The sequence below is a fragment of the Branchiostoma floridae genome, chromosome 13, assembly GCF_000003815.2.
Source record: "Branchiostoma floridae strain S238N-H82 chromosome 13, Bfl_VNyyK, whole genome shotgun sequence".
Taxonomy (NCBI): domain Eukaryota; kingdom Metazoa; phylum Chordata; class Leptocardii; order Amphioxiformes; family Branchiostomatidae; genus Branchiostoma; species Branchiostoma floridae.
The window spans coordinates 21,435,799-21,448,229 of NC_049991.1; the positions used below are offsets into that span (position 1 = coordinate 21,435,799).

At 42.1% G+C, this 12,431-nt stretch overlaps 1 protein-coding gene across 1 annotated transcript in view; it reads right to left on the reverse strand.

The window, feature by feature from the left end:
• Positions 1-12,431, reverse strand: part of LOC118428472 (centrosome-associated protein CEP250-like) — a 104,615-nt gene that overhangs the window by 36,670 nt on the left and 55,514 nt on the right. Inside the window, exons 4-6 of the mRNA XM_035838555.1 lie at positions 6,828-6,979; positions 5,446-5,620; positions 2,588-3,469 (exon numbers count right to left, since the gene is read on the reverse strand). Coding sequence (XP_035694448.1) covers positions 2,588-3,469; positions 5,446-5,620; positions 6,828-6,979 — 1,209 coding nt within the window. The remainder of the gene's footprint in view (positions 1-2,587; positions 3,470-5,445; positions 5,621-6,827; positions 6,980-12,431) is intronic.

Sequence of the window (12,431 nt, forward strand, 5' to 3'; positions counted from 1 at the left end):
GTACAAACAGCTAACCATTCCACACAGAAATCTAGTCACACTAGGCAATCGTCACATAATATTCTACCATTTCCGAAGACCTGTAGACTGCTACCCACCTTTTTACTGCCTGGAACAAAACCAACCACAGCCTACTAGTACTCAAGCACACTCTTAAACTTAAGTACCATCAGCTAGCCCTTTGACACAGAAGTCTCAGATCTTGTCCCACTAGGCTATCCTAACGTAATATTTTACCATTTCAATGACCAGCAGGCTGCTACCGTCCCTTTTGCTAACAATCACAGCCAACCCAGCTTCAAACACCAGCTTCAAAGACTGAGTCTCCCTCGCAGAAAGCTCCAATCTTAAACTGACCAGTACGTCAAGCAGCTAACCCTTCCGCACAAGAGATCTCGTCACATTATAGGCTATTGTAACATAATAGTCTACCATTTCCAAAGACTCATAGACTGCTACTCACCTTGCCTATGTGTAACTGGGACAAAACCAACCACAGCTTACTCCAACAGTGTTATACACTACTAAATCAGTACGATCAGCTAGCCCTTGGACACAGAAGTCTCAGATCTTGTCCCAGTAGGCTATCGTAACGTAATATTGTACCATTTCAATGACCAGCAGGCTGCTACCGTCCCTTTTGCTAACGATCACAGACAACTCAGCTTCAAACACCAGCTTCAAAGACTAAGTCTCCCACACAGAAAGCTCCAATCCTGCCCCGGAAGACTGCTGTGATTGTCTGTGTGCCCAGGTTAGCTCCCCCGTGCCATACTGTGATTGTCTGTGTGCCCAGGTTAGGTCCCCAGTGCCATACTGTGATTGTCTGTGTGCCCAGGTTAGGTCCCCAGTGCCATGTGGACCTCAGCTGTGAACTTTACACAAAGGAAACTCAACTCCTCTCCGTCAACAGAACAAGGCTCTGAAGTCATCACTTAAGGAGCCTTCAGGGGCGACCGTTCTATCCAAGATGCCAAACTTCTGAGGATGTGGGCCCTCAAGTTTTCTTTGCTCTTGGCCTTAATTAAAAAGGCTCTGGTTGCAAAGTCTTGAGACTGCCACTGTCCTCTTTTGTGCTGGACTTCCTTTGGGAGTGGAGCAGTTTTACTTTTAAAGCTCGGCCAACAGCTTTTGGCAGTGTTTTAAGTGTCCAACCTGGCCCCTTTGAATTTCTTTTTTATTCTCTCATTTTCTTTTGAATCTAAATTACAATCATTTAGGAGTCCGAGCCTTTATGATCGTGAGAGTAACAAAGCGATCAGAACTGGCAGACTTCAAACCCTTACCCATACTGCTTTGAGTAGCCCAGCCCCTCACACTAAAGAATTACACAGTAATACAGAGTAGTACTGAGTACATATGACAAAATGTCGCATCATGAAGTATATAAAACAAAGATGACAGGATCACATACACCCACTGACAGAAATACAATGTCATGTAACACTAGTTCACCTTTATTCGCGGGGTAACCTAAAAACAGGATATTTAGGGATATTATGTTGATGGGCGGTAGTTTCAAATTGCCTTTTTTTCAATACAGTGGAAGCCAGTTAATTGCACGTCGGATAAACGCACACTTCGTTCAATTGCACGGAATCCCATAATCCCGTGGCGGTGGGGCCCAACTGGATAACTTCGCATTATCGCACACGCCGGATAATTGCACGGGATTCGCTGGCAAATTGGGTGTGCAAGTAAGCGGCTTCCACTGTATAAGGCAGCTTGAGACCGCCGTCCATAGACTTGATATCATGAAATATGCTGGTGTTAAGGATACCCCGCGAACAAAGGTGAACTAGCATTACACACAGTACTTTTTACTCTCTTGACAGAACAACCTCAAATTACTTTAAAAAAAACAGCACAGGATTCAGAAGCTACCATCTGTGGAACAACTCGACCTTGGATTGTAAGTTGACCTTGCAGTTCTTCCCTGAAACTGTTTACAGGGTAAATACCTGAGCCGCTTCCCCTCCGGCCATGTAAACAGACAACCAAATGACCTTCTAGTAGCTTCAGAGAAGGCTTGAAGAGTCCTTCAAGGTCATAACAACTTCTAAAGAATTGTTTTAGGTGTGATGATATCGACAATACTAAAATATAAAGCACCTCATATAGCATTGAACTATGACATTCATTATTGAGTTTTAAAGAACAAAAATCTTTTTAAGAGTTTATAGAAACCTTCAAGTATAAAATAAATCCAGAAATGCAGCTTGCAATGTTCAGTAGATAGCTGGTGTGTCAACGCTAGTTCACCTTTATCCGTCAGTTAGCCTATATCCGTTGTTTTTAAAAAATATGGGGTATTTTTCAACAGAGATATCAAGTAGACAAAAAGTGGTTTCGAAGTCAGCAATAATCTCCATCCGACAACTTGATATCTCCCTTGCTAAACACCTTGTTTTTCAAGACATTAAATACTCCAAAGGTTACTGGCAAGTGAAGGTAACTAGCATTATGCTATGAGGCAGTTTACCATGGTACATGTATAACTCACCGCTTACCGCCTTATACCAGGTATGCAAAATTACAGAGAAACTACATAACAACTTCTTCAAACATGAAAGAACAGGCAGCTCACCTCTCTGCTCTCTTTTCTGCCTCTTCTCTCACTCCTTCCCTCCCGGGCTTGCTCCCTGGGCCAATCAGGCTCCAGGGCCTCCAGCTGGTCGTACAGTCTTAAGATCGGCTTCGGCTTTTCTCCAAGGAGCTTCTCGAAGTCTTCCACCCCGAGGCTCTTGGGCCGCTGCTTGTCGGGGGAGGACGCCGCGCTGTCCGGTTTCTTTTCCAACGGAGGCGGCGCGGAAACCGGTTCTTGAGGCGCCTCCGGTTCAGACTCTGACGACTCTTCCTCCTCGGAAGATGATTCTTCTTCTTCTTCTCCACCTTCTTCTTCTGCATCTTGAGAAGTTGCTCCTGAATCCACCCCATCGTAGCGCTTGGCTTTTGGCACGTCCGCAATTTTGGCGTAGGGGTCGCTCGGCCGCCGATTTCTGCGCGCGTCTCGGATGTCCGAGCTGCTAAACGTCTCGTACATGGTCCCTGCTTTTCTCTCCTCACCGCCGGAGTCCTCACTAGGGGTTCTGGCTTGCTGTTCGTCAAGACTCTGAGACTTGGACGTCCCTCGCGAGGAACCCCCAAGGGAGCCTTTCTTGTCCATCTGCTTGGAAGACATCGTGTTGTACCTTTCGAGGTTCGTTTCCTTCCGCTGACCTTTCAGGTCGCCGTTAACGTTCTTCGCGTCCTTGTCGGATTTCTGGGGCAGTATCGTCGGCGGTTGCGCATCCTTCTGAGAAGTCACGGTCGTCGGGGACAACGGCTCGCGCTGCGTCCCCGTCTCCGGGTCCTTCTCCTTCTCCGGTTGGCCGGGGATGTCCTGTATCCATGGAAACGACGGAATTTTTTGTACAGTCGGAAAAGTGCGACTGACGACGATGACCCTGGTTGGTTGTCGAGGCCTGGCCTTCGGAAAGCGGACAGGAAACAAGACAAACGTGCAAGGAGCTAAGCTAAGCTACGCAGCAGCTGATCTAGCAATGATCTAGCAACACTGCTGGGAGATGGGCTAGGGAGCTAGCGCTAGTCAGAAGTAGAGTTACTGTTTCCTTTCTAGAATATTGCAGAATTTCACATTTTTGCTCAGTTTCAGTACAGGAAAAGTAATCTGCTTTGCAGCTTTGTACTTCTTTGATATACATGCAGAGATTTGATCATTTACTGGTTGGTTTTTCAGTTGATAGTTATTTCTTAGTCAGTAGGATGACTTTAAGAGTTATAAATGGACTACCGGTATCTTTCTTTGGCCTAGGAATAAAGTGATTGGACTTTAAAAAATGATTCTGATCTGGGATTCGAGAATCTTCTGGAACACTTTCAACAGCAATTAGTACATTAAATTTTGTGTGTTATTGTGGATTTCAACATGATATCATGGCCAAGATGTGAACTTTTCAAGTTATTTCTAGTATTTATCAAGTAGAAAATTTGAAAATAAAAATAAAAGAAGAACTGAACTAGCTAACGAGCCACTCTCCCCTGCAGCATGCAGTAACATGATTAGTTCACACCGATCTACAATGTTAGTCACTTTTCTCATCAATCAGCCAAACATCAGAATAACAGAGGAAACAAAATAAACATAAGACATTTCAAGGTTGATTGGAATTACAAGAGCAGGGAAAGCAGAGGCAAAGCAGAAGTCCTGACTAGCTGTGTTTTTATACAATGCAAATTTATGTATAAAGTAGATTCAAAGCTTTAAGAACTGAATGTCTGTCAAATCAAAGTTTTTTTTTTGTTTTTTTTTAGTACCTTAAGGCAATAAGATTTTGAAGACAATTTTGCAAATTACAGTTAAGATATTTCAATCAGCAAGATTGTCTGCAGTTTTATTTCTACAACATACATAAAGTGTCATAAAATCAAGCTAACCAGACAATTTTTTTTTTCTTTTTATATCAAACAAAAGGTACAAATTGCCACATGACATAAGGCAAGCTGGACTCATCTGCCACAACTAATATTTCATCATCATCACGGTCGATTTCTCTCCAGACTGCTCTGTTCCCCCAAAACAGACTAATATTTTTAAAAAGGGACACTTCTGGCTCCTGTACACTGGTTTTACAACCAAAGGACCTAAATTTTGGTACAGGGGTGCACTAGATATTCATTGAAGCGTTCTAATATTTACTGCAAGTTATTTTTACTTCAATCTTTTAATGGCATTCAGAAATTCACTCATTTTTAATTTTGGGACCAGACTATCAGGCCAGCCTATGGAAATTGTCGAAACTGGCTACAAAAACGTAACAAAATATGGTTTCGTAGGCTTAAATAGACCCTGTGGCAGGTAAGACAGTAGTTAGTTGGTTTTACAGATAGAAAGAGTAAAAAGAAGAGAGCATGTTACTGATAGAGGGGAGCAGGGAGTACAATGGAAATAGAATAAAACAGACCGGATGGAAGTGTTAGTGTGAAGGATATAACTATACACACGGAGAAAATGTCTCGAAACACAAATATAACACAGAATTAAATGGGACAAGGATACAATGGTGTAAATGTGATAATATATCAATAGACACAGAAAAATAATTGGAATCAAAAACACAAAACAACTGAAATTTCACAACTTTGCTTTTTCCAATAAACCCAGAAATATTTTCTCACCATTTCAGTCCATTAATACACTTTCAGGTTATATCTAAACTGAAAATTTACCTACATTATCTAGCCAAAAACCAATACCCTGGTCAACAGACACTTTAACCAAATCATTTTTTTTTACTGAAAAATTAAAAAAATCAAAGTTTGAACAAGAATTTTTCGTCTTTTTTCGCTTTCCTTAAAAAAAATTGACAACTTTGGTCAGAACATATTAATTCCTTTTCAAATTTTTCTTTTGTTCTTACAATTTTTGCTTTTTTCTCAGCTTACTTTCTGATTTTCCTTGTTCTCCTCGTCGCTGGGCTTCTCCTGTCCAGTCGGCGTGGTAACGCCCTCCTGTGACCTCTCAGCATCCGGGCTGTCCGACTTCCGGCTGGGTATGGTGAAATTCCGCTTGTTCTTCATCTTCTTACTGCGAGGGTAGATAACCAGGACCTCGTACCACCTGCAAGGTACAGGAAATATACATGTAGGTACTAGTACACGTACGGTCCTTACTGCGAGGGTAGATCACCAGGACCTCGTACCACCTGCAAGGTACAGGAAATATACATGTAGGTACTAGTACACGTACGGTCCTTACTGCGAGGGTAGATCACCAGGACCTCGTACCATCTATATGGAAGAAGGATACAGTAGGGGTGGGTACCGGTTAGCAGGTACTCAGGTACAGAAAATATACATGTAGGTACAGGTACGGTCCTTACTGCGAGGGTAGATCACCAGGACCTCATACCACCTAAAGGAAACAGGGTACGGTAGGGGTGGTAACTAGTTAGTAGGTACTGGTACAGAAAATATACGTCATGTAGGTACAGGTACGGTCCTTACTGCGAGGGTAGATCACCAGATTCTTGTACGTCCTACAGGAAACAGGATACAGTATAGGGGGGTGTAGAACAGGTCCAGTCCAGGTCTAGAGGGTTAGGTCCCGGTCCAGACCTGAACCTGACTGTTTCAGCAAACAGTATCCAGTAGGGGTGGACACCGGTTATATATATATATAGTGGGCACCGTTACAGAAAATACACACGTAGGTCCAGGTCCGGTCCAGGTGCATAGGATTAGGTCCCAGTCCAGACCTGAACCTGATTGTTTCAGCAAACAGTATCCAGTATGGGTGCCCGGCACCGGTTAGTGGGCACCGTTACAGAAAATACACATGTAGGTACAGGTCCAGCCCAGATCTAGAGGATTAGGTCCTGGACTGAACCTGAACCTGGATCTGTGAAAACTTGTGAATGGGCGATATTATTCACAACAAAGGTCCATTTTGCTAAAACTTAAGGACTCTGTTTGGTGGAGTATCTGACATCCATTGGCGATTTAAAATCCTTTTCAAGCCATGTAAACAACAGTAACTTCCTCTGTTTTAGACCAAGTTTGACTGTAGAAGCTTGGTATCGACTCCACTTTACTCTTGTTTTTTTTGGGGGGGGGGGGACGAGCAAGCGCCAAAAACTCAAACGCCTGTGGGTATAATCTGTTTATTTTTTAATCGGTCCAACATTGGGTCCACTGATTTTTTCAGGTCCGTTTTTTCCAGAGTGGTCCAACAAGGAAAAACAGTTTTATACCGTTACAACATACCGGTACCCACCCCTAGTTGAGACAGTATATAAGGATTGTCCAAAAGAGACAAAAGTTCCCACCTGTCGATGTCGAACTTGTTGTCGGTTGAGACGTAGTCGACGCTGTCTGGAGTGACGATAGCGAGACAGTTCTCCTTGCCTGTCCTGCCCTGTCCGTCGTACACCTCCGTACACTGGTTCATGTTAATGGTGCCCTGGGGAATCGTGCTCGGCTGCAGAGATAGAAGAAAGGAAAATATAAACTTTAGAACCTAGAACTTTATGTTTAAAAAAAAAGTTAAAGTTTGCCCATGCATCTACAGACGCGTAGGGTGGCACCCATCCCCACTTCGAAGCCCTTGGGCCACACATGTGCAAGCCACTACAGCAGGGGGCTGGTCCGCTGGTTGTAATGTGTGTTTAACTTCCATACTCTTCCTCATTAGTGCTGAGTGCTAAGCAGAGAAAGCAGCATGTACCATTTTTAGAGTCTTTGGTATGACTCGGCCGGGATCGAACTCACGACCTACCAAATGCAAGGCGAACACTCTACCCACTCGGCCGTTGCACCGGTTGGCCTTTATGTACGATTATGTTATTAAGTTTAATTTGGTTTGTTGCACTTTTTGTATGATTTATGTTCGGGGTTCTCCCCCCAGTGGGCTTTGAAAAACACTGTCAGGCAACATGCTTTCGCCCTTGTTAAATAAAGAATTAACAAACAAACAAACAAACAGTGCTTACGCCATGCCAATTCATTTCCATGGTTCTCAGATATTCAGAAATAAAAATGTACCAAGCAGACATCATAAAAGCATAAGTTAGCTCAAATAGGAGTACACCAAAGCATAAACCTAGTCCTCTGGCTTTGGTTTCTTTGTGTTTTTTCCACTTTAACATTATTCTTTATTATATTTTAAATCAGTAAACCAGCAAATTAAATTAGTATGGCCTCAGAAAAAATGTTGATGCGTGTTACCTATTAATTAGAATTACATGATGATAAGAATTTCTGTATTTGTTTTATTCCTTGAATGATCTTAGCATTCCCTTGTAGTTGTATGTTAAATGCTTTAAGTTTAAGCTAGATCTTAATTAATAACTGTGCAGAAGGCAGAAGACACTGCTATGTATTTTAGTACTAGTGTCCATTGATACAGTCAGACATTGACAAGAGAATCCATCACACTGACTACAGGTATGTAAATTAACAAAATAAACAAAGAAGCATTAAAAGTAAAATGATTGTTTATTTGCTTCAGGAATGCATCAAAGTTACTTCCTAGTGAACAAAACAAGAAAGCTTCAGAAAAAAGCTGGCCGGTGCGTATTTTGGAAAAAGCCTGGATGTTAAACAAAATCACACGAAAAAAAGAGTTTTTAAACATCGAATTACTGAACTGGTCTTTCTTCTATTAAAAAAACACTACATGAGATTTGTCTAACAAAAAAAAAAAATAATTTTAGCAAATGGGGTTCGAACCCACGATCTACGGCTGGAGAAGCAAACTGCTCCAATAGGTACCGTGCTGTAGACCACTCGGCCACGCTGGCTCGATTACGCAATAGGACGTATAGAAGGGCTCTTAGAAGGGTTTGGTTAAATTGACCGATCCATGCATCCATGCATGCATCCATGCAAACCAAACGAAGGGTTGAAAGACCCGCTTCTTCCGTCTAGCACCGGCAAAAATAGTCAACAGTCTTATGTATGAATCTCCTCACTTCATATGGTAGCAGTGCCACCTTACAGATTTCAACAGTACTGCAGGTACCAATACTCTGAGTGCAAACCTTGATGAAATATGTCGATTTGGTTTTAACTTCACTGAGAACTATCAAATCAATGTAAAGATAGACTCCCTGGGTGGTGGTAATGGTTTTGCTCAACGCCAAAAAGGCTAACATCTATATTCTATTTTACCGGTAACCTCAAATTAGTTCCATTAGTGTCAAAATATTGACATTTGACGTGTGCGAGACAGATCCCAGGTCAGTACCATAACAGCCTCCCTACGTCAGTCGATACGTTCCACCAGAAATAGGCCTCTAATTTGGTGACCTGCCGAACTCGCGGGCCGGGAGAAAATGTCAATATTTACTCTGATTTCTTCGGGGGTAATCCAAGCTGTTGTGACCTCGGCTGGGAAAAATGGGAAGAATTTTGTAGTGTTTCCAAGAACGTGTAAGAACGTTTTCACCCTTCCCAATACTCTTTTTAATCTCCAAGCAGATCCTTCGGTAGCATAAGATGGTATCAAAAGCTGGCAGAGGAGTGAAGCCGGCTTAGATCACAGTACTGACTTATGTTGTGTCTTGAAAAGTGGGTAAGGAATTTAGAAAGGTCTTGAATTGTAGGCTTGTGTCGGCATTCCAGGTCCTTACATGGACACAGTCGAACCGGAGGTCAGAGGTCACAGGAACTTCTTAAGTTAAAGACTTCTGCTGTGACTCAAGATCTACACTGGTCTTACAAGGAACTAGACAAGGCATGGATAATGTCTTATATGCCTGGAGACACAGCTAGCCTTCTCCCTGTGGCTTAACCCTGTAACCAAGACATATTTGGAGCCAAAAGGCAAGAAGGCCAACTAATGCTGACTCAAGGACCATCACAAGGGCTCAAGAATTTTAATTTCAGTTCCAAGGAAATAATCAAAATATTGCTGACTCAACAAGTATTGTTTCACATGAAAATGGACATAGCTAGCTAAATTTTTATATATAGTATCAATAAAAAGCATTTGTTTTCATCTAAAGAAAGAATTCATCAATAACGTTACAGGCAAAACTGTTACAAAACAAGCACCTATCAGTGAGGGGGGAGGGGGGCATTGACCTTGCTCATGAACTCCTCCACCTTGTAAACCAATATTTCCTCCCAACACTGACAAGAACCAAGGCCCCTTAGGTCTGCCGATGTGTCAGACAGAAACACCGGAAGGGCAAAAGTTGAGCAGACAAAACTGAAATAAACAGTCTGAGTTCGCATCCTGGACTAACCTTCTCAACAATCAGCTCACTGTCAAGGTCACAATGTTGTACCAAATAACTGGACAAGTAACGATAACAATAACAATTCTCTGGGTTTCCCAAGTAAACCAAATTTTTGTTTTCAAACCCTCCATTGCAGTTTCTCACTAACTGCTCAAGTCATTCTACCCCATCCTGGCTTGCAATATATACTGACCTGCTAGAGGTCTCTCTTTACTGCATCACACCTGTCATATGAACTGTCCTGGCATGATCTCAGATCTTTGGAGTGAAAATCTGAGATCAAACTTATCTAAGATATCAAATTTTACAAAAAAGGACTCTTATAACGTCTACTGATATATACTTACGTTTGTTCGAAAATGATTAAGAGAAAATCAGTTCACACAAATGTAGGTTTGAAAATGCTTCAAGTTCTTGGTATGTGAAATCAACATATTTAGAAGTTAACTTGAAAGTTCATCTGTGTTGGTAGAAGTCCAGGGTTCTAGCTAGTGCATTTTGGCATAGTGGGCCCCTACGCTAAAATTTGTGACCACTACGCTAAAATATGGGTCACTACACTAATTTTTCACTTGAGTGTAGTGGTGCTTTGCTATCATTTGCTTGTTCAATAATGTCTAATCAATGTCTGAACAATAAAATATGATGATATGCCATTCAAAACTGACCAAAAAATCCTTCAAATTACTTAACTTTTAACTCTACATTGTCAACATCTCACCGCGGAGGGGCCAAGACCCCCCTTCCACACCAATCTCCTGATTGGTCGCTTAGCTACCATACCATTCCCACTACGCTAAATTGAAATCCTGGCTAGAACCCTGAAGTCATTCTTGAAATAGTTGAACTGTAATTTTCAACAACAAAATTGGACTCACCCAAGACTTCATAGACTTCCTGCAACCTATGATCCACTGCTTACTGAGTCACATGTTCTATCTGCATAACGTGACGTCATGACAGCAGTGGATTGTTCATTCCTTGACAAAGACTGATGCAGTGCAGTCGAAAATTTGGGTGAGTCCAATTTTGGTGTTGGAAATTACAGTTCAACTATTTCAAGGATATTTAGAAGTTTCCACTGTGTAAGCTAAGGGTGACTGACATGTTTGAGTGACTGAACAGGCAAACTTTAAGAACCCCGGTAACGGTGCGACAAGTTTGAAGTACTGCTATGTGGAAAGGACACAAACTCTGTTCTGACAGGGCAGCAACCCTGCAGTGCCAACTAACATCTGACAGGGTGCTCAGAGAATTTGTTGAATAAAAAAGTTATCTTATTTTTTTTTCCTTTTTGTGTATTTTTGTTGTAGTTTCAGTCGTACATTTAAATTTCAAATTAGATTCCAATGGCATCAAACGTCTATACAAATCAAGTCAAGGTCATATTAAGATCACAGTTAGATTTCAGTGTCACAGTGAGATCAGCAAGATCACAGCAAGATACAAAGAGATCACAATGAGATTACAGTGAGATTTTAGCAAGATCACAGCAAGATTACAGCGAGATCACAAGAACATTGCAGTGAGATCACTATGAGACCTATCTTGATCACTATCTTGTGGTGAGATTATAGCAAGTCCCAACAAGATTCCAGTGGGATCACAGCAAGATCACAGCGAGATTGCAGTGAGATTACAGTTAGATCACAGCAAGATCACAATGAGATTGTAGCGAGATTCCAGTGGGATGACAGCAAGATCACAACAAGATTGCAATGAGATCACAGTAAGTCTCCAGTCGTATCACAGTGAGATCAAAACGAGATCGAAGTGAGATTGCAGCTAGATCACAGTGAGAACGCCATCTATAGTGGCCTGGAGGCCAAAAGCTGCATGTTTCCATTGGCCTTGTCACTGGGAGCCTAACAATCACCCTGATTAAGTCAGAAATAATTGGAGTATTTGTCTGCAGGCATCACACGCTGACAGGTAGGTATGTGGGATTTACGACGAGTGCAACCACAGCAACACAGGGAGGACAATGGGCTAAAGGATAGCAGGGCTAGAAATACTGTAAAAGTAATTAATTTTGCGGGATTTATTTTCACAGTAGCAGGAAAAAGGGCTTTTCACGGTGGTTTTAAGTTCGCGGTAGCATCATGCACTGTAGTTTCTTATTGTCATGGAAAAATGTTTGAGGTGGTTTTAACTTAAGTTCGCGGTGAAGCGGCCACTGCGAAAGTTTCTGCATTGACAGTACCACTTGCATATACAGGTTAGTGCAGGTACAATTGGAGCTGTGCAGGTATTTCTGGTGTCAGTCTACCTGCACCTAACCTGCACTGGTCAATATACTGGGTTTTATACATAAAAGCCATGATGCAGGTGTATGTGGATTGTTATTAGCTGAATTGACTGTTAACACCTATACAGTATAAAGGCAATGGTTCCTGAACAATTTTAGTATGATCCATACTTTCTAAATTCAGAGTGGTGCAGATAAAATTTGTCTGGTGCAGGTAATTTCCAATGTTACCTGCACCAGTGCAGGTATGCAGAAAAAAAGGATTTCGAGCCCTGAGGATAGGAGAGACACCTGGGGCTAAACAGGACCGTGATCGGGGATAAAACACCGCGCAGCATTCCTGCTGTCGTTCCTGACGGATGCGTGACAAGCTTGTGTCACCCTGTAAGTCTGCAGTCAGCAGAATGTTGGAATTTTGAAGGTCAGAGTACAAAAGTCAA